The sequence below is a fragment of the Plectropomus leopardus genome, chromosome 9 (assembly GCF_026936395.1).
Source record: "Plectropomus leopardus strain MGB_pleo_1.0 chromosome 9, ASM2693639v1, whole genome shotgun sequence".
Classification (NCBI taxonomy): domain Eukaryota; kingdom Metazoa; phylum Chordata; class Actinopteri; order Perciformes; family Serranidae; genus Plectropomus; species Plectropomus leopardus.
Genome location: NC_142184.1, coordinates 14,164,766 through 14,184,771, shown reverse-complemented (window position 1 = coordinate 14,184,771; position 20,006 = coordinate 14,164,766). Strand labels below are relative to the sequence as shown.

The window sequence follows — 20,006 nt, the reverse complement described above, 5'->3', positions numbered from 1 at the left end:
TAAAATCAACTGTTTATATCTACATATAGAGCAGGTCCTCCAAGCAAATCTTGGTATTAGTCAATTGCTCTTAGTTTTAACTACATTCACTTTGGCAGAATTATTAAAGTAGGTTAATTACTTTTTGTTCTGGCCATTATCCATGTAGTTAACTACTGAAATTACAATTTTGGGCCATGAAAGGAAAGGAATGATTTTTTATTTATATTTTACCATTGCCTCTCTACTCTTATTGAACTCTCTTTGACACCATAATTAGTCATCATGAAAAGGCTATTGATTATTGCTATATATATTTAAACATGTTCAGAGAAATTTGCAATTTTAACACTGGACACAAAACCAAAGCTGACATTTCTGCACTTTCCCATGAACAGTGGGGTGTTTAATCCCTTTGGTTCACCGGTGTTCACTTTTTGCAATAAACCTTAATGAGTGGCATTTTTTGCTGGCGTGTGACTTTTTGTATATTTTATTGTTTTTGTAAATAGTTTGAACAACTTTTTGGCAGTAACTTTAGTTAACTAAACCTGACCAAACATTCAGTTCTGATAGTAAAATATCATTGTCTAAAATATCACTCACAGGAGAATACTGACATCAGTTTCAGAATTTTCTAGTTATTAAAACAGACAATGCAGTTTTTCAGCAATTATTTATTGTCTCCTGTCAAAAGGACACATGTACACCCCTCTGAATATTAAAAAACACACATGAATGTTTGGCAGTGATCCACCACCTTTATAAGAAAGTCATGTATGGCATCTGAGAGCATCTCCTTTGTGTAACACCAGCTCAGTGCAAATATTAAATCAACCTACATGAGGTCTTTGTTAAACAATGATCAAAGTTGCATTCAACAAAGAGGAAACACTGTAAGTGAATATCATTGCAGCAGATATAGAAAAAGAGTCAATAAGACTCTGACACTGACTGACCAAGGCTGAGATTGAGCAAAGAAGTGACACTGTAGTAATTTTGTTTTCAGAGCCAACAAATCAATAAATAGAGTCATGTTTTCCATTTTAAGTGGGTCAGATTCTTGCAAGAGAACTGTGGTTCAGAAATTGGGTACTGTAATTATTACAGTGTTTGATTCTGGGTCAGTCTCAGCCTGAGCGGTCTGTGCACTGGCTGATATTTCACATTAAGAGACGCAAACAATTTGGACATGTATCTGTGGGCTCATGGGAAGCAGGAAGTGCAGCTTGATCTTAAGTCAATCAGATCTTCCCGGGGTCTTCTTTGAGGGTGACTGTTCTGTTGAAGACAAGCTGCAGGGAAAGACAAAATACACTTACACTTATGTTGTTTTCAACCAGAATAGATTAACGAATAATTCCTTAAATGAGCTAAAACAGAAGCTTGCAAGAAATTCTAATATATATATATAACACACAGTTGTTTGGTCTTACTGTACCTTATCTGCGGTGCTGTCGGGGTCCAGGGAGAAGTAGCCAACTCTCTCAAACTGGAATTTGTCAAAAACTTTTGCTCCCTTCACTGAGGTATCCACTAAGGCACTGCTGATCACATGCAGGGAGTCCTAAATGACAAAAAGAAGACACACAAACAGTCACTACACACACCAACACATCTCAGTTGATGAAAGCAGGCTTTCTGTCACAGGAGAGCAGAGGAACTCACGGGATTGATGTCGGTCAGGAAGCCGTTGGGCACTTCAGACGGATCCTCTGGATGTTTGTGCAGGAACCTGCAAACACAGTAAGATGTTTTGGTTAAAAAGTTTACCATGCAATACTTTATATATACTTATACAAAAGTAATCCCTCTTAATCAGCACTTATGACCCACTAGAAATGTGTGGTGGTGTCTTTATCTGCAGAGACACTGCCCTCTTCTCATTTTGCTGTGTCTGGGATGTTCCTCGGTGCAGTAACAGGTGAGGTCAGGACTTTGGAAAGATAGTAATCATCACTTTAAGCAGCAAGTGCTCAAAAGAAAGCTACAAAATCGTGGACACAGTGCAGGAGAAATGCAAATATAGCAAGGTGAAGAAAAGATAATTCCCACACACTGTCCTATAACTTGCAATAAACTTTTAGACTTAACCTGATGAAGGTTTTGAGGACTGAAACTTTGTTTGATTAAGAAAGTTTACTGCAAGTAATAGGACAGTGTGAAGGAATTGTCTTTTCTTCACTTATGGACAATCTCCTCTTATGCACCAGTCAACAAGATTTTCGAGGTGTGCATGAGCCTCCACATTCAATTATAGCGACGTGACACCTGAATCTGGACTTTCTCTCCCGCTGGTGATACTGTTTACAAGCAGTGACCGACATTTCCTGCATAACATACCTTTTAGTGAGTTTTCTACATGGAGTATTGGTGGAGTGATTTTTGTGACTTACAGTCGTTCATAAAGGCGCACTTCACACAACAACGGCTCGCTGACCCAGTGGATGAAGGCCTTTGGTTTCAATGCAGTCTCAGAACTGCAGCAGCTCACCTCCAGTTCTACCACTTTACCCTGAGTGTCCTGAGAGACATAGCCAAGACAAAGGACATGTTGTGAGGACAGATGGCAACATAAAATAGTGTGTAAGTAGATTAAGACATCCACAGAGGAAAGTAAAAATTACTGAGAGCGTATCATGACAGGATCGCACATATTGTTGACATTTCAGTGTAATAAGCCCATTGGGAAATCAAATATGCATAAAACTATCTATAATTGAATAGTTATTTTACCTAAAGCACTTGACAATGTGCCTATCATTCTTACAAACAAACTCTGCAAGCTATCTTAGCATTTGAGGAGTAGCTGCTTATTTTCTTACTGCTGTTAGTTGGCTAGGCATGCTAGCTCCAGTGGTGTACACTACCCACACCACCTCCTGTCCCACCTAGCGAGTACATTTCACCTGACAAATCTGGTCTGACTGCACCGTAAAAACATCTGGAGCCTTACCTTGATGACCTTCTGGAGAGAGATGACATACCCCGCGTGCCTTAAACCTACAGGCTGATCTGGGGTCAGACGCTTGTAGCCCTTTTCCATCACCTGCGAAAGGAGAGGAGAACATCATCATCATTTGCCTGCAACCCAAAATTGCACAGATATAGTCTGCTGCTTGTACCTCTCTGAAGTCACTCTGTTCAATGAAGATTGTGCGTGAAAATGGGACTGTGTGGCTGCCCTTGGCCTCGTTGGCAGGGAAGTCTGGTACTGGTACATCTGACTGATACAGGAAAAAAAAAGACAACATGAGGATTCAGCACCTATGATTTGACAAAACATAAAAATATAAAGAACATCACAAGCCCTCGGGGGACAGTTTAATCACTACGTATTTTTGACAAACCTTGAAGTTCTCAGGGAGGTTAGTTATGGTGACTTTGAGTGGGTCCAGCACAGCCATAACTCTGGGTGCCGTTTCATTTAGCACGTCCCTCACACATGACTCCAGAAGGTGGGGCTCTGTTGTCGTCTGGGAAACTGTGACTCCGACCTGCCAACAGATGCAACTTATTATAACACCACAGCACCGTACTCAAGCATTTAATTACTAGTTTCTCCATCCACCCATTCATCCTTCTGTCAATTGTGCATACCCGCGCACAGAAGTTGTTAATTGCCTCTGGTGGGAAACCTCTTCTCCTCAGTGCAGTCAGAGTGAAGAGTCGGGGATCGTCCCAGTCTCTGAAATTAGATAACATATTTTCAACAGTTATGAAACAGATTCTGTGTAGCGTGAAGACAAGAAGCTGTGGTCAATATACTGCAGCCCAAACTACAGTGAGAAGAGTACATGGGTTAAATTCACTCATGTTATCAGTAGGCTCTCTTGTAAAACCCTATATTTCGTGATGGATGTTTTCATTTTAGAAATGGTGTATGTGAAAATTGACCTGTTTTTCGGAATGAACAAGATAATTATCTGAGAAAAGTTTATGTGGAAAAAGAATCAGGTTGTTTTTCTGAATTTATGAGATATTAATCTTGTGAATTCTCATTTTCAGAAGTATCTCGTAAATTTAGTAAAACAAGGGCAGATGTTTTTTTCCCCCAAGTGAATGCATTATGCATCCACACAACTCACTATATTCTACAGATTGTTTAATTCAGTGTTTTTTTTTACTTTCTCATCCTGAAGATATAAATGCTTTTCATTATGCACTGACAAAGATACTCTGTCAGTTTAAATTTGTGCTGTGTTAAATCTGTTTACACTTCTAGGTCCAACCTTGTAAGATTGCTGTTGTGAATTTTATATAAATGTGACTCTGGCTCATGTGGCCAAAATGTTCAATTTTCACAGATTGCTCTATCTGGGCTATTGTACAAACATCGCTTCTAAAGTAACGAAAACAAAACAACACTTATTTTTAGGTGATTATAAACTAATGAAAACATAGGTATGATAATTATACATCATTTCCGCCATTAGATCCCTCAAAATTCTGCACACTGGACCTTTAAAATAAGTAACTTACATACAGTAAACAAATGAATATTTTACCTGACAACGCCGGTCTCCACCAGTTTGATGATTTTCCTCTTGGACACAACAGTGTAGGTGAGGTTCAAGCGGCCATATTCCCACTGCACAGGGCAGTACACATCCAGAGCGTTACACAGCCAGAAATATGATGAACGCCTTTCATGAAAACACAAAGGAACCAACACAGAACATTAACAATGATTTTGTATGCATCCAAGAAAGATTATGATACAGCTGAGCTAACAAAAACAATCCAAAGAATTCATGTATACCTGGCCTGAAACTCTTTGGTGCACAGTGAGTGTGTGATGTTTTCAATAGAGTCACACAGACAGTGGGTGTAGTCATAAGTGGGGTAGATGCACCTGCACAGAAAAATAAGACACAAATAAAACACCTCTTGTTGTGAGAAAGATGTTGTATTTAAGTGAAACTACCTGGATGAAAAGAATGGTTGAGGTTTTCATACCATTCATCTCCTGAGCGATGATGTGGCGTGTATTTGATCCGGTACGCCACAGGGTCCATCTTCCCGTCCTCCATGACCATCTTCATCCTGAGCGTAGCCTCTCCCTCAGCAAACATCCCCTTCTTCATCCTCTCAAACAACACCAGGGACTCCTCAACGGGTCGGTCTCTCCAGGGTGATGGAGGAACATTATGGCCCTTCAGTTCCTCGCCTTTCTGGTGGCACACGTACGCGTGACCCCTGAAGGAACACGGAGAAAAAAATCAAGCATCATCGACCTGCTTGTGCACAATTACAAACACACACGCAGACAGTTCCTACTCTCACCTGCGAATGAGATCCACAGCGAGGTCGTAGAGTTGCTGAAAGTTGTCCGATGCATGCGTTATAGCATACGGCTTGTAGCCTGCGTAACACAGCAATATTGATAAGAAACTGTCTTGATGAATGTAGAGTGTACGTGAAGCTTTCATCACATCAAAAGTCGAACTCACCAAGCCACTCCACCATGTCCTTGATGGCAGTGAAGTATTTTTCCTCCTCTTTTTCTGGATTGGTGTCATCATACCTCAAGAAACAAATCCCGTCGTTTGCCTAGAGGAAAAGACAATGTTAAAAAAAACTGCTGCATCAGAGAGAATTAAACAGCTTTTGGGTGGAGGACAGAAAGACACGTACCTTTGCATAGCCAAAATTGAAGTTGATAGCCTTGGCATGTCCAATGTGAAGGATACCGTTGGGCTCAGGAGGAAAACGAGTACGTATCTAAAAAAGTTCATGAATGCAGAGGAGAAAAATCAGTACCCATAATCACATTCTTCTCCAAAAGCAGCACATATAAAGTTTTTGTACCTGTCCACCAGTGATCTCCAAGTGCTTTTTAAGCAACTCCATTGTCTTCGGTGTGACCACATACCCCTCAGTTTTATAGTTCTCTCCTGTGTGACGGAAAGTAACGATGAAACATCAACATACACAGAAAGTAAATCCTTTAAATTGCTCTAAAAGGAGAGTGAAGAATAAAAAAGCATCGAGCACATAAACAACTGCATCTAATTGTTCAGGCGGTTTCCTTTCACCTGGTTTATGGAACTTCAGCGCCTCTCCTCTGAGCTGCTCCATTAACGACTTTCCCTCCCCGGGCATCGCCTCACCTAAACAACCAACAAGCACAGTTAAAAAATAAAAATGTTGACACAAACATAAAATTAAATTCACTTCAATCTGCCGTCCACTGTCTGATGCTTACCATTCACTGCCACTTCCTCCTTCTTTGCCTTTGTGTCATTCTCTGCAACTTTTGCCTTCTGGGGCTGAAAAACAAATAAATATACCCCCAAAAGCAATGTAAGCAATCAGTGTAATGATTAAAGGACATTTGCTGTTTTGCAGAGACTTAAATGATACTCCTCTTGCTTAAACCTTACCAATCCAACCCAACAAAGGCAATAAGTAGGCCACTAGCCAATCATCAACAGAGTAAGGCTGGTCAATCCTTCGCTATCCAGAGAAATGCAAGTTTAAAAATAGAAACAGCTGGCCTGGCTCTTCCCAAAGGTAACAATATTCATATGCCAGCACTTAAATAAACACTTAATATCTAATTTTAGTAGTAGTTTAAATCTGCACAAAAATAAAGTCTAAAAATGAAAGTTGTGATTTCACAGGAAGCCATGTGCCAAACTACTTCCAGGGTTCCTACGTTTTCATGGACAAAATTCCAAAACCTTTCCAGGACTTTTTAAGGGCTCATAATACCTTTTTTTTTATGCCCAACTTGTCCGATGTTTCCCAGCGTATCAGATTCTTACTTTATTTCAACAAATTTTGAGCTAGTGGGCATACATGAGGGAGAAACTGAACACAGGGAGGAAATGGAGCAACGCACGTGATAAAAAAGAAAACCACGAACATTGACACATTTAAGAAATATGCTAAATGGACGGCTACAGAAAATAAATGTACCATTATGTTACATTGCCTAGAAGTTTATCCAAGGAAATTATTGTAACAATTTTACTACAAACAGCAAACCAAAACTTCTCCTAAACTTCTTCAGACCTGGAAAATGAGTCTGTTAAATTCCATGATTTTTCCTGGTTTTCAATAACCGTTGGGACCCTACACTTTTTGGGTGGGCACAGGAATAAAATAAATAATAGTATTTTTCCAATATGTTCAATTACTTCTTTCCAAAATATGATGCATGTTACCTTAGGTTTCTTCTCCAGGTCAGCCTCTGTCTTGGGACCTAAGAGGTGCAGGACCTTTAAGACCAAAGCCACAGTTAGTTACAGTATATAGAGACAATAACAGAACATCCTCAGATACAAATAATCAATCACATTGACAGACACATCTAAACTTATTCTCCTTCTTTAAAACACACCTGCATGTCCACCTCGTTTTTGACGACCTTTCCGTCGGCCCATTTCAGGGCAGAGCGTGCCTCACCTGCAACAGACACCACAGCTCAGAGAGACGTGCTCATTGTCTGTCAGGCTTTTATGGTTTAAAAAAATTTAATTAAGTGTGACATCATACCCATTAGCAGTCCCATGTTGAAGTGGTACCTCTCCTTTAACAGCTGTTCCTTGTGCTTCTTGATCACCGACTCCACCTGCACGACATTCCACTGTCACTGAACACACCATGCCCAGTAAAGCTCGTAAAAATGACTTCTAGACAGTGTAAGATCGTTCACTTACTGCATCTTCGATCTGCTCCGGTGTTATGACCACACCTACTCCACATGCTTCTTCAAACTCTTTCTGATTGATGGGGCCCTGAGGATTACTCTTCACAAATTCAAGTGCAGCTGCATAAAGGGGGGAGGAGGAATTAATGGAGCAGGCAGTCCTTTTCTCCAGTTATTTATGTCCACAGACCTTTCTCATTCATTTTGGTGGTTCTTTAATCAGGTTGGCACTCATTAATTATGGTTTCCGGTCTCGATGCTTTGTAATTGTGATCGTGGTAATTTATTTTGATCTTTGTTAACACTTTTCCATAAAGAATAAATAACATCAAGGTTTTAAATTAAAAGGAAAAATAAAAAGTATAGACAGAAAGATTACAGGCTGAAGCTTAAGCTTAAGCTTAAGCTGAAGCTTAAACCTACTCTTTTTTACGAAGCATGTTCTCATTAGTAACTCATTTACTTCTAAGTTTCAGTTTTACAAAAGAAAAAAAATATTAACAACAAAGAGACAAAAAGGAGAAAAAATAACAAAATTATGTGTGATACTGAAACATTTCATGCACACCCTAGTTTTATGATGTTTGTCTACCACCACATAATTATCTTTTTAAAATATGCCGTGTGAACTGCACAGTTTTAAATCCTTGTCATTACCACAAGCTTCGCAAGCTTTCTTCAGACAGAATTTGCACTGGGTGTGGTGTCAGGATGCATAGTTTATATTCATCAATAGCGTTGTTACCCAGACTCTGTTGGCAAACCATCAAACTAAAATGCATATCATAGTGAGTCTAGACTGAAAAATGTCAGGTTGCAACATGTTAGAGACATCAGAAATCACCTGCCAGTTGAAGCTCTGTGCAGATTTTGCTCTGAGCTATACTGTCTGAGAGGAATGCCAGGCGTTTGGTGTCTTTAAGGCGAGAGGCCAGACTGTACAGCAATGTCCCCATGGCTTTGTCCACTCCTGATGCCCCACGGGCACGCTGGGCCTATTGAAAACAATTAGAAAATACAGGAATTACTCGTTTTGTCCCTTAAAATGTGTGTATGTCAATAGCTTATGGACTATGTTACAGTCAGACAGGGAGGTGTGACTATTTTTTCCTTTTTTTACCCCCTGAGAAGCTTATCTGTAAACAACCTCAAGAATGTGAAAATGAAAGTAGAGTGACCCTGCAATGACAACTCAAACGCGAGAGACGTAACCAACGGAAGGTACCTCTAAACCCAAAGTTAGAGCACCTTTGGGGACTCTTCAGGGCATGTCAAATACCTTTTTAAGCACTGCATCTCACAAAAAAATAATGCAGGATTTTTTTTTTTTTAATTTTTAAATTCATTTTTATGATTGTTTTTTTCAGGTAACTTTATTGGACTTTTGTACTCATTTCTTGCTCATTTTTGGGTCATGTTTTGTGAAGTTTCTCACTACATTCTTCCCATGTTTTAAAAGAAATCTAACCAATATGCTCATGTGTCAAAGGGATGATAAAAATAGTTTTATTCTATATGTCTCATTTAAAATTTTGCCCAAAATAAATCGTTTGCACTAACTTACCAGTTGGATGGTTGGTTAGTTAGTTAACCAGTTAGTTAAAATCAAATAACAAATCTGTGGTGAAGGAAAAAGTCAAGTCACTCGGGAGGATTGAGGATAAAATATTTGTGGTTCTTTTTCGTGAGGAGAAAAGAAAAAGTTGCGCCTCAGCCACCTCCCTCCTCATAAATAACGAACAGTCTCTCACAAAGTGAAGAAAAAAAAGTAGCTGTCAGTCACATTTCACAGCTGTCCCTCCAGGAAGTTGAGTTTCCCCAATTTCGTTGGGTCTTACCTGGATAATCGCGTCCTTCAGGGCGGAACTCAGCGCCTCATTTTTTAGCGTTTCTTTCGCTTTCTGCTCACTGAGCCCAATGGAAGTGAAAAGTGCCAACGTATCCGCCATTTTTCCACCGTATTCACCGGTTAGCTTGAAGCTCTCAGACACGCCACCTCCTCACACGACTTTTCTCCTCAGAGAGAGAACCACTTCCGGTACACCCAAAAAAAAAAGGTACAAAAATATTAGCCAATGACACACCGCGGGCCTGGATAGTATTGACCAATCGTGAATGATCTTGATTAAAGTTGCCGCCCACTATGAGCGAAAGAGCCAATCAGCAGTTGTGTTGACATCGGTAAGGAAGGCCTACCGGAATCTGTGTAATGTTGCATCATATTGACATTTAAGTTATTTCTGATAATTATTTACGTAAAATTAGGACCATAAAATGTTCTTATATGATTGGATAACATATTAGATAACAAACTTTACACGTTTTAAAGCTTTTCTTCTCAATTATGGGCAGCTTCTTAATACTGTGTAAGGTCTTTGTTGTCCATCATCTTTCAAACAGGCTAAAATAACTCCGTGAAAGTTTTTTTTACACTGGTTGCAGTAAACATTAACTGTGCACTGAAACTGCAGCTCCCCGTTGTGTCATTTTTTAAGAATTTAATCAAGGGTTTATTACGCTGCCATGGAAACAGTTTTATAATCTGGGCTCACAGTGTATGCTTGTTTTAACCTCTGAACAGTCACCAGGGTGACGGTTAGCATGACAACAGTTATGGCCAAACATGCGGTGCTTTCATCGGGTGCAAAAATGTGGAGATCTCTGGCCTGTGCAAAGTCAGAGCTGCGTCTGGATCTCACTCTTGCATGTGGACAAACTTTCCGGTAGGTTGGTAAAACTCAGGTGTACTCTGTATCAGCACTATGAGCAACAGGAGAGTTGCAACACAGACTAGTTGCTCACAATCTTTTTCCTCAAATGATCCCTTTTCTATCATTATGTAAACTGACGACCCCTGACTAAATGACACATTTGATTGATATTTCATGTTATATTCCGTTTGTAACAACAACAGTGCAGAGCAGCTGATAAACTGTACTATTAAGCCAAACAGGGAACCCAATAACTACAGAAAATTTGTGTAAAACAGATTATTCTTCATTAAATTTGGGCAGATTTACTGTGAATATGCCATGAGTTTTCCTGATATTGTTAGGATTTTATTAAATAGAATTTTCTGTCTTTTTCTAGCAATCACACGTACTAAATTCAGTGTTTTCCTCTCTCTGATATTTAGCTGTTGTTGTATTAGCTGCTGTTTTTTACAAAAAAAAACCCCACACAAATACAGAAGTAACACAAAGCTCAGCAGAACATTTGTCTACACAGTTAATATAATTAAAAGAAACCAATATGTATGTTGGAGAAGAAAGAAAAATCAGTGGTGTTAAGAATAGGTTATTCTTTTGACCTATTAAATTAAGGTAACTTAGACTTAGACTTAGACGACTTTATTGATCCCCGGAGGGAAATTTGGTTGTCACAGCAGCCTGGCACGTAAGACATACAGAGACATACATAAAAAAAAGAATAAGAAGAATAATAGAAGATACAAATAAACATAAATATATAAAAATAGAATAAATAGAATGCTGAGGTAGTGCAAAAGAGTACTGAGGTAGTGCAAATGCAGTGGTAAGGTGCAATCTGATGATGGTAAGGATACAAAGAAGAGCAGGAATTAGGACAAGGCTGGTTAGCAGAGAGGGAAAGCTATTAGAATATAGATGGTGTTTAGGTCTTCACTGTGTCCTGTATGAGATTTATTCTAAATTTATATCTTGAATTAAAATGTATAGTTTAAAAACATTTTTTCCTTTAGTTGTCTTTACAAATAGAATGAAAGGCAGAGATTTGGCCTTCTGTGCATTTATTTTAATAATTTAGGTCCTCTTACACCCCTTAAATTCATGAAGGTCTCCTGACCCCCTATGAAGCTTTGCTGACCCTTAGAGGGGGTCAGGACCCTTTGATTGGGAACCACTGGTTTAGACCCTCCATGTTTCTTTGTATATTAATACATCTCAACCTACAGCTGGAGAGAAACTGCAGAGGGCCACTGGACTGGAGTGATGGGAGGACGAGTTTGGACTCTGACTCAGACAGATGACACTCTTTGGTACCACGTTTACAAAAACCAAGGCAGGCAAGAGGATGGAAGTGACAGGAAGAGGAAAGCAGTTGTTTCTCTTCAGGTGGAAAACAAGGCAGAGAAGAGATTCAAAGGAGCTCTGAAGAAGGAAGAGGAGGAGCCAGTAGCTGTGACTCCAGTGCAGGACACTGAGGATGAAGAAGAGATGCTGAGAGATTATTTCCAGCTGAATGTGAAGCTGGGGGATCTGTACAAGGAATGGGGAGCAGCGGACCCCCACTTCAAGCGCATTGCAGACATCTTCACAGGTCAGAGTGTGTGTGCATGATACCAGCTATTATTACACTGTAAGTAATGACAGAGCCAATGTCTGTTTTATGAGAAGTGACTAAACATATATTGTTTGGTCTCTCCCTAGGTGTGCGAATGCTGCGCCAGGATCCCTCCGAATGTCTGTTTTCCTTCATTTGCACCTCCAACAACCACATCTCTCGTATCCAAGGCATGGTGGAGAGGCTTTGTGAGGCTCTGGGCTCCCCGCTGTGCCAACTAGATGAAACATCTTACTACAGCTTTCCTTCCCTGTCTGCACTCACAGGTACTATAATTAGTGGTTTAAATCGAAAAGTAAATATTACTATACTATATTGGTTCTTTGGTCAACAATATGATGCATGCTGTTATGACAAAGTCTTCTAAAATACGATACCAGTTCAATTCAGATCAGTTCAATTCAGTTCAATTCAATTTAATTCAGTTCAATTCAATCCAATCCCGTTCAATTCAATTCAATTCAATTCAATTCAATTCAATTTCATTCATTTCAATTCAAATGTAATACTATCTTTATTTCTTGCTTCAAGTGCCTAAATATGTAATGCAGCTGTGTACAAGTTCATCAAGTTGTTTTTATTTGTTTGCTATTTCCAAGATTTTATTTGTTTTCTATTTCCAAGTATATGGAGAAAAAAAGTTGTTTCCCACAGCCCAAGGTGCTAACACATAATACACAAAATACAGCATAGTCACGAACATACATGCAGGGCAAATAGAAACGTTCAGAGAAAAAAGGAAAAAATCCTGCTGAGTCATGTTCACTATCCATTGTCATCATAATTGTTGTCTATTTTCTGCATTTTATTTGTCAGACAACAGCGTCGAGGCACGTCTCAGGGATCTCGGTTTCGGATACAGGGCTCGGTTCCTTCAGCAGAGCGCAAAGCAGATTTTCGACACCCATGGGCTCCAGTGGCTTGAAGGTCTACGCAGTGTCCCATATCCACAGGCCCGTGATGCTCTGCGCACACTCCCTGGTGTGGGCACCAAGGTAGAGAGGAAAAAGGGCCTCTTTTTCTTGAGGATGTAACTGTAACACCTACCTGATCATGCCCTGTGTCTCTGTGTAGGTGGCAGACTGCGTATGTCTGATGTCCCTGGATAAGGCAGAAGCCGTGCCTATAGACACACATGTGTGGCAGATTGCTAAACGTGACTACAACTATGATTCTGGCAACGGACAAAAGAGCATCACAGATAAACTTCACAGAGATATTGGTTAGTATTCGTGCACCTCATCAGGAGTATGTTTCCAGTTTTAAACAGAATAATGCTTCTCGAAACACGATGTCCAATGTACTATTTCTGCACAGGGGATTTTTTCAGAAAACTGTGGGGTCCGTATGCTGGTTGGGCACAGTCGGTGAGTGTCATCAGTGTCTGCCCTTTAGTTTCTCTTACAGTATGTCTGCTATATACTCCCAGTGTCTTTATCTGTTTTAGGTGTTGTTCTGTGCTGACCTCAAGAAGTTCCAAAAGCTGAAGGAAATGCCACATCTGAAGCAGCCAAAGAAAGAGGAACAAAGTGAAGAAGAGATTAGGGCAGCGAGCAAGAAAGCAAAAATTAAGACGGAGGAAAATGGAGCTGTGAAGAACACAAAGTCAGCACCTCAGAAGAAAGCAAAGATGTCTGTCTAGAATGAGAAGGTTATTTCAGGTAAACAAGCATCTTACATCAAGACTCACATCACATTACAATGCCACATTTTTCTCACACTTTGGCTAACTTTTTTAAGAAAAACAACTGTAATGAAATAAATACATAGAACAGTATTCTTGTCATGATATGTAGCAATTTATTGCAAGGACATTCTCAGGGTTTTCTCTTTATGATTGATTGATTGATTCTTTATTTACGTGTCATGCACATAATGTGCCCAACCCTCATGGGTTTATAAGACACCATAAGAAAAAAAAAAGTTAATGTTTTTTTTTACTGTGACCTATTCTGTGTCTACCTTCCTATGAGTTCAGTACTACAGTACTAATACAATGCACTGGTGCTTTTTAAAAAATAAAGACAAAATAATTAATTGGCTATTTTTTCGTGTATGTATTTTAAAAGAAAATATCAGTTATAGCACTACAGTAGATTGGCTCTCACTCCTGCTAAATGTTGCTCAAAGATGCCCATAGATGGCAGTATGCAACTGAAGATATTGCTCTGCAAGATAATATCACACAGTGGTCCATTTGCTTTTGCTACTTGCTTTTTTTAAAAATATGAGAACAACACAATTTACTATTTCCCAGAGTGAATACTCTCAGCTAATCCCCCCCGGCTCCTGTTACACCATGCACCAACACATCAGTGCAGCTGCATGCATGACTGAAAAGGTCATAGGATGCCAAAATAGTGTGTTGCTTTCCTTAAGAGCATTCCCAGCATCAAAATAGTATGTGCGTCGGATCATAAAAAGCTGTTTGAATGGCTGTGTAGTGGCATGGTGTCTGTATGTTTATCTATAGGCATTAGTTGACTGTGTCAGCTGGTCTTTTTATAGCAGGGATTGCAGTTATCTGCTGTCACTGCTTGCAGCCTGTGTGACTGTCTCTGGTGACAACATGGACATTTCTCTCGGGGTGTTTGACCTACTACTGTCCCTTTATGGCAATGACTGAGCAATATTTTAGTTTAAAATACATGGAGAGAAATCATTTTAAAATGTGGCAACAGCATACATGCCTATCAAACCTCTTTCTTGCCCTAATTTAAAGGCATATTGTCTGACATGTACAAGAGCAGGTGCATCATGCATGTTGCTGTTGTGTGTGTGTCTGTGTGCATGTCTTGAATCCATAGATGATGTTTATTTGTGGAAGTGTGTGCAGCCATGCGTGTTAATGAATATGTGAGTCAGCTTTCATCCCCACTCTCGTTTGAGCTGGACAGAAGCTGGGGCCCAGCTTCAGGGCAAAGTCACAACAAAGAAGATAAGCAGAGTAAAAATAGAGCTGGGAGAACAGTAATATTTTTTTTTTAAAAAAAAAAAAAGACAGAGAGAGGTGAAAGTGTGCTGGAGGTGGGGGCATGAATTTTAAAGAAAAAGTCACGCATGCATGCAAGTTTACACGCAAATACTAAAACAACACAACAGTGGCCCGCGCATTATGTAAGAGATGGGTCTCAGCTTGTGCCGTGCCCTCGGGAATTATTCAGTTGAAAGGACATCTCTCATCGTGTCTACTTTATCTCAGAGGGCTTCATTACTTTCTGCTGCTACCAGGGGGCGCCACTTCTTAGAGCTCCAACAAAAAGGAAAGGCCTCTTGGCTATACCCAGATGTGCAGCTGCAAGATTGAATTTATTTGTCTCTGAGGTGACAGAATGTGAGAGATGGGTTTGTGGATGACCAGTTGTCAAGTGTGTGTGGGCTCTTAAAATCAAGTGTTGTCAGAGTGGTTGATAAGCATAAAATCCCAGTATATGGAATTTTATATGGACATTCATATCATAGTATTCAGATAATCAAGAGGAAATCTGTTTATGGATAAACAACCAGGTGATTATTTTTGTTTTTTATTTTCTACAGCGAATTACATGCCTGAAAAATTGTGTTACATCATTCCTGCTCACTGATTTGCAACATTGCCCACAATGGCCTAATTTGCCAAGAGATGATGAAGCGATAGCTACCATATATATGAAAATAGTAATACAGAATGAAAGACAGATGAATAGATAAACAAATAATAAAAACATAAAGAACTATTACTCTTACCCAGAAACTGAGCCAAAACTAAAACCTTGGACCACACTTTTAGTAAATACTGTACATAGAGCAAGTGTAGTAGATATTGTATTATCTTGTATTCATATAAAGTGCTTGTTTTGAATTGCATAGATGAGTATTGGGAAGAACTATACAGTGAATCTACACTCAGTGGCCACCCAGTTTTAAGTTTTTGCTGACAGTGTCTAAAATGCAAATACATACATTTAATAGAATTTTATTATTAACGTTATAGTTAAAGGGGGTATTGTACTGGACTACATTATATTGAGAGTTTTTGTATTTTGGCCTCTGTAATCAAATAGATGAGAGGAATACAGCATGAGAAACACCTTTCCTTGCAGTCTAATTCAACACTACCACTAAGTGTGACCTCAATACTAAAACACAGAATTAATGAAAGAACAGTTGCAATAATAATGATTTTAAAACACACACACACACACACACACACACACACACACACACACAACAAAAACATGATTAAAAGGAATTTGATCTTGTGTTTCAAATCCAGTCTTTGAGTAGGTCTCTATCTCCTTTGAACCCAAAAAATGGTCTCTCTGTACATCCTCATTCTAGCTACCACTTAAAATGATGGATGCTATTATTCCTGAACAGTTACAGATGTATTATATAACAGTATCTGATACAATACCTAAGATGGACAAAATTTAAAGAGAGTTGTGTTGATTCACCTTAGATGTGGTGAAATCCAATGCTGCTGGAGACAGCCCTGGGGGGAGCCTGGCGGACGGGGGAAGGCCGTCCCCACATGGAAGTCTGTCTTTGGGGCCCAGAGTTGGGGAGATTGTTCTTTGGTGTCTAGACAACCAGGGGTGAGGGGAAAGCCACAGAGAGAAAGACTGGGAATACAGAGCTGGCAGAGGCATTTTAGATCTTACGCTTCTCTGCTTCATATGTGTGTGGACGGATGTTGGCTGTTCTTAATGAAAGAGGCTTATTTGTGGTGAAAATTAATACTTTCTACCATCTGATAGGATCCCCGCTTGGCTGGCTGGGATTAAGGTTCAATGCCTTATAGATCAGGAGAAGGAAACAGTTCCGTCTGCTGCGGAGTTAAATTTCAGAGACCCTCCCAGGATCAATTCAAATGACTAAGTGGAATGTATTCACCACATTCCTGGACAAAGATGGTATAGAAACACTATCCACTGTATGGGCGAGGGATAGCATGATTCCCATGTGTGGTTTTGGTGTATGTCAGTGTCAGTGCAGCTAACGCCCTCCTTTTAAAGAATTTGTTCATTTAGTTGCACGCTTTAAATACTGCTCCCCTCTCACTTTATTTAAAGCCTGTTAAATACTCCCCATATGTATCAATAGCTGCCAGTCAAAGTCAAAATATGTATGTATAAGTTACTTGGTTGAGCTGCTTTAATTTACAATAAGTGGGGCATATAAATATGTAGTTGGGCTATTTTATTCTCTGTAATAGGGAAATTCAAATTATTTAATTAAAAATCAGAAAATAGGGATGACCAGTACTGAAAATCAAATGTAAAAGTCTTAAAACACAGATAAAAAGCATATGTTTACACATGAGGAGGAAAATATCTGGTGAGGGTACTATGTGTGAAAATGTATCTGCTATATAATGCGTACACATGCCTTAAGACGAATTTGGAGCAATGTTGGAAACTGGGGCAGGAGGACAAAGTCACTCCATGCCAAGGTATTCATTTTGAGAGAAAGGTCTAATTTTATTCAATGAGGCAACATCAGACCACCAAAGTTCAAATATCTCACTTATCCCTTGTGCAGCAATTGGACACAGCTGAACTTAATTTAAAGGGGAATGTGTAATGCCTGGCCATATTCTCCAAACTAATAGTGTGTCACCCTCAAGCCAACTGTTAACAAACAAAAAAGAAATTTCATCAAACTGCTGAAACTCTGACAGCCACTCAAAAATACCACTGCTGTCTCAGCTACATCAAAACCACATATCATTGCCATTTGGAAATCTTCTTTTGTATTGTCATTAGTTGCGCTATCTGGCTTTGTCCATAGTATATCCTTGACCAATGCCTGGATTGAGACAACAATGCAAAGTCATGAACTTGAATGAAGAATGAATGTTTAGGCCTTCAAAATAGCTTGGCCTAGCTATCTTAGCTTGGCTGTATACTGGCTTGAAGTGGCTGAGCTAACCATAGCAGTATCATGGATTTCAGACCTCTGATTGTCGGATTGTCAATTATGGAAGAGGAAGTCAAGGGCATAAAAAGATTGCTAAAGGCATATGTCAGAAGAGATCCCAATTATACGTGGATGAAACGTTTACTTGCACATTTGTTTAGCTTTAATTGTAAATAAATAAGTGTAAAATAAACACTTCAGGGGGGAATCCCTCATTTAACATTACTCCAACATCCGTAAGCTGTAGTTGCACTGTTTAAAACATTTAACCATACATTTTTGCACTATCCATCCCATTTGCAAAATAATCATCACTGTGTTATAGAAGTAATCTCTCACTACCTATTTATGTTTGAAATTGCTGCTCTATACTTGAAGTTTTAGCTGTAATTTTATTAGTTTTATTTAGTACTTACCTACTTTTTATACTTTTTCTATTTTTTGTTTGTGTACTTGCATGTTTACACCAGGGGTCTTGGAGAAACGGCTTCCCATCTATGTCGTGTACAAATGGCAGAATTGACAATAAAATTGACTTTGACTTTGATGTATCAAAATAATTTGATAGTGTTGGAGGCGAGGCCCCTTTCAGTCCTTTGAAAGTTGCTCAGTGGTGCATGAAGCCAAATAGTTCAACTGCCACATATACAATGACTGGAATAATCAGCACAGCTTCTGCATTGTTGCATTAGTGCTGCACTAATTTGAAATGGGGATAAAATAACTGAATTTGCGGTTCTTCTAGACCTTCCAAATTTCTTCAGACTGAATGGATCTAATCCTAATAGTTGAACGAGTCATTTTGTGAGATTGTGAAGCTCAAAAAAATAAATTCACTGATTTGCAGATGTCTCCTCCGCCATGTAAGTTTATGGAAACAAGTATGATATCACGTGACAGATGTTATTCCGCTTTTCTGCAGGTAATACTTCAGTAGTACTAACACTGAACTTGACATCTTTGTCCTCTCATGTTGGACTGAGGGCTGACTGGACGCTACAGTGACTCAATACTGCCTCTCGAGAAACAAGTGATGTTATAAGACAGGACGGGCCAGGGCTAGCTGGTTAGTATGCTCATTTCAGCAGATATTTCAGCAACACAACACATAGACGTCTTAAACATAACATCAAAACTGTTACCACCTTTAAGCAATAATTAGGGGGCACCTGTGCACAAGGAATGCAGTTTGAAGATGTCAGATAAATCAGATCTCCCTCCTGTACATTTCATTGTAATCTTATTATCATAACTGTATGAGAATCAATCCATATTTTAATCATTGCACTTAAGAGATGATTAGCAGATTAAAAAAATGCATGCACACTCTTAGAAACACTAACAACATGTTTATATAGTAATCTAAATTGCATGACATCTCTTGCATCCAACATCCATTTCCTATTCTTCTCTATTTGGTGGGTGTTTTCAAATAAAGTTTTGATCACTTATGTATCCCCTACCTACAAAATATTAGTTATAATCCATGTACAATAATGCGATTATATCATCTTGAAGTGTTCCTGCTCCTCCTGTCCCAGCCCCTCAGTGTGTATCCTGCTGGCTCAGTAGTAATGTAATGGCATTAGGACAATCCTCTGAGCTGCACAGGTTATTTTAGGACCGTACAGTACAAACAATCTAATGAGAGTGACAAGAGAGTAAACAATGATTCAGAGCGAGATGGCTGCTGCATACATGTGAATTCTGTATGTTCTGCATTTGGGCTTAAAGGGGTCAGAGCTGCAGTCTCAACAGCATGTCCAAACTAGAGTGTTGTGTTTATGTAGAGACAGTCAGTCGGTGGGATAAAGGCAGGGGAGGCACTGAGCCAAGGTGCCGCATGAGGAAACAGTATCATCTTGGCTTCGGTTTGGTTTGTTCCCCCTCTAAAAACCCTGGCTGGAGGGCAGGAGAGGCGAGGGAGCTAGAGTTTCATGCTCTGTTCTCAGCTCATTGTCCTCGCTGCTGCTGCACCACTCTGCCAGAAATGTCAGGTGCCCCCTCACCTGTCACCTTCACATGACACTCTTTTCTCAGTTCACTTTAACAAGCCAGTTTGGAGCTTATTTGCAGATATAATCAGATGGGAAAAACACTACTATCCACATTGTTATTATTATTTATTCATTTATTTATTTATTTT

General features: G+C 39.4%; 2 protein-coding genes across 2 annotated transcripts; one reads left to right on the top strand and one right to left on the bottom strand.

Annotated features, from left to right (window-relative positions):
* Positions 1-638: 638 nt before the first annotated feature.
* Positions 639-9,679, bottom strand: qars1 (glutaminyl-tRNA synthetase 1). Its single transcript, XM_042492285.2, has 23 exons — positions 9,475-9,679; positions 8,481-8,631; positions 7,647-7,756; positions 7,483-7,558; positions 7,328-7,392; positions 7,152-7,205; positions 6,188-6,251; positions 6,018-6,092; positions 5,791-5,876; positions 5,617-5,703; positions 5,433-5,532; positions 5,266-5,344; positions 4,939-5,178; positions 4,742-4,834; positions 4,488-4,625; positions 3,580-3,667; positions 3,330-3,476; positions 3,105-3,206; positions 2,936-3,028; positions 2,376-2,503; positions 1,648-1,714; positions 1,421-1,546; positions 639-1,274 (listed from the first exon to the last, which is right to left on the bottom strand). Exons 1-23 carry the CDS (start codon positions 9,583-9,585, stop codon positions 1,224-1,226), a joined length of 2,331 nt encoding a protein of 776 aa, XP_042348219.1. The 5' UTR covers positions 9,586-9,679; the 3' UTR covers positions 639-1,223.
* A 249-nt stretch (positions 9,680-9,928) lies between these two features.
* On the top strand, positions 9,929-14,001 carry ogg1 (8-oxoguanine DNA glycosylase). Its single transcript, XM_042492012.2, has 7 exons — positions 9,929-10,359; positions 11,571-11,935; positions 12,046-12,225; positions 12,776-12,954; positions 13,034-13,181; positions 13,277-13,326; positions 13,407-14,001. The coding sequence occupies exons 1-7, from the start codon at positions 10,238-10,240 to the stop codon at positions 13,599-13,601; spliced, it is 1,239 nt and encodes a 412-aa protein (XP_042347946.2). The 5' UTR covers positions 9,929-10,237; the 3' UTR covers positions 13,602-14,001.
* Positions 14,002-20,006: the final 6,005 nt, after the last annotated feature.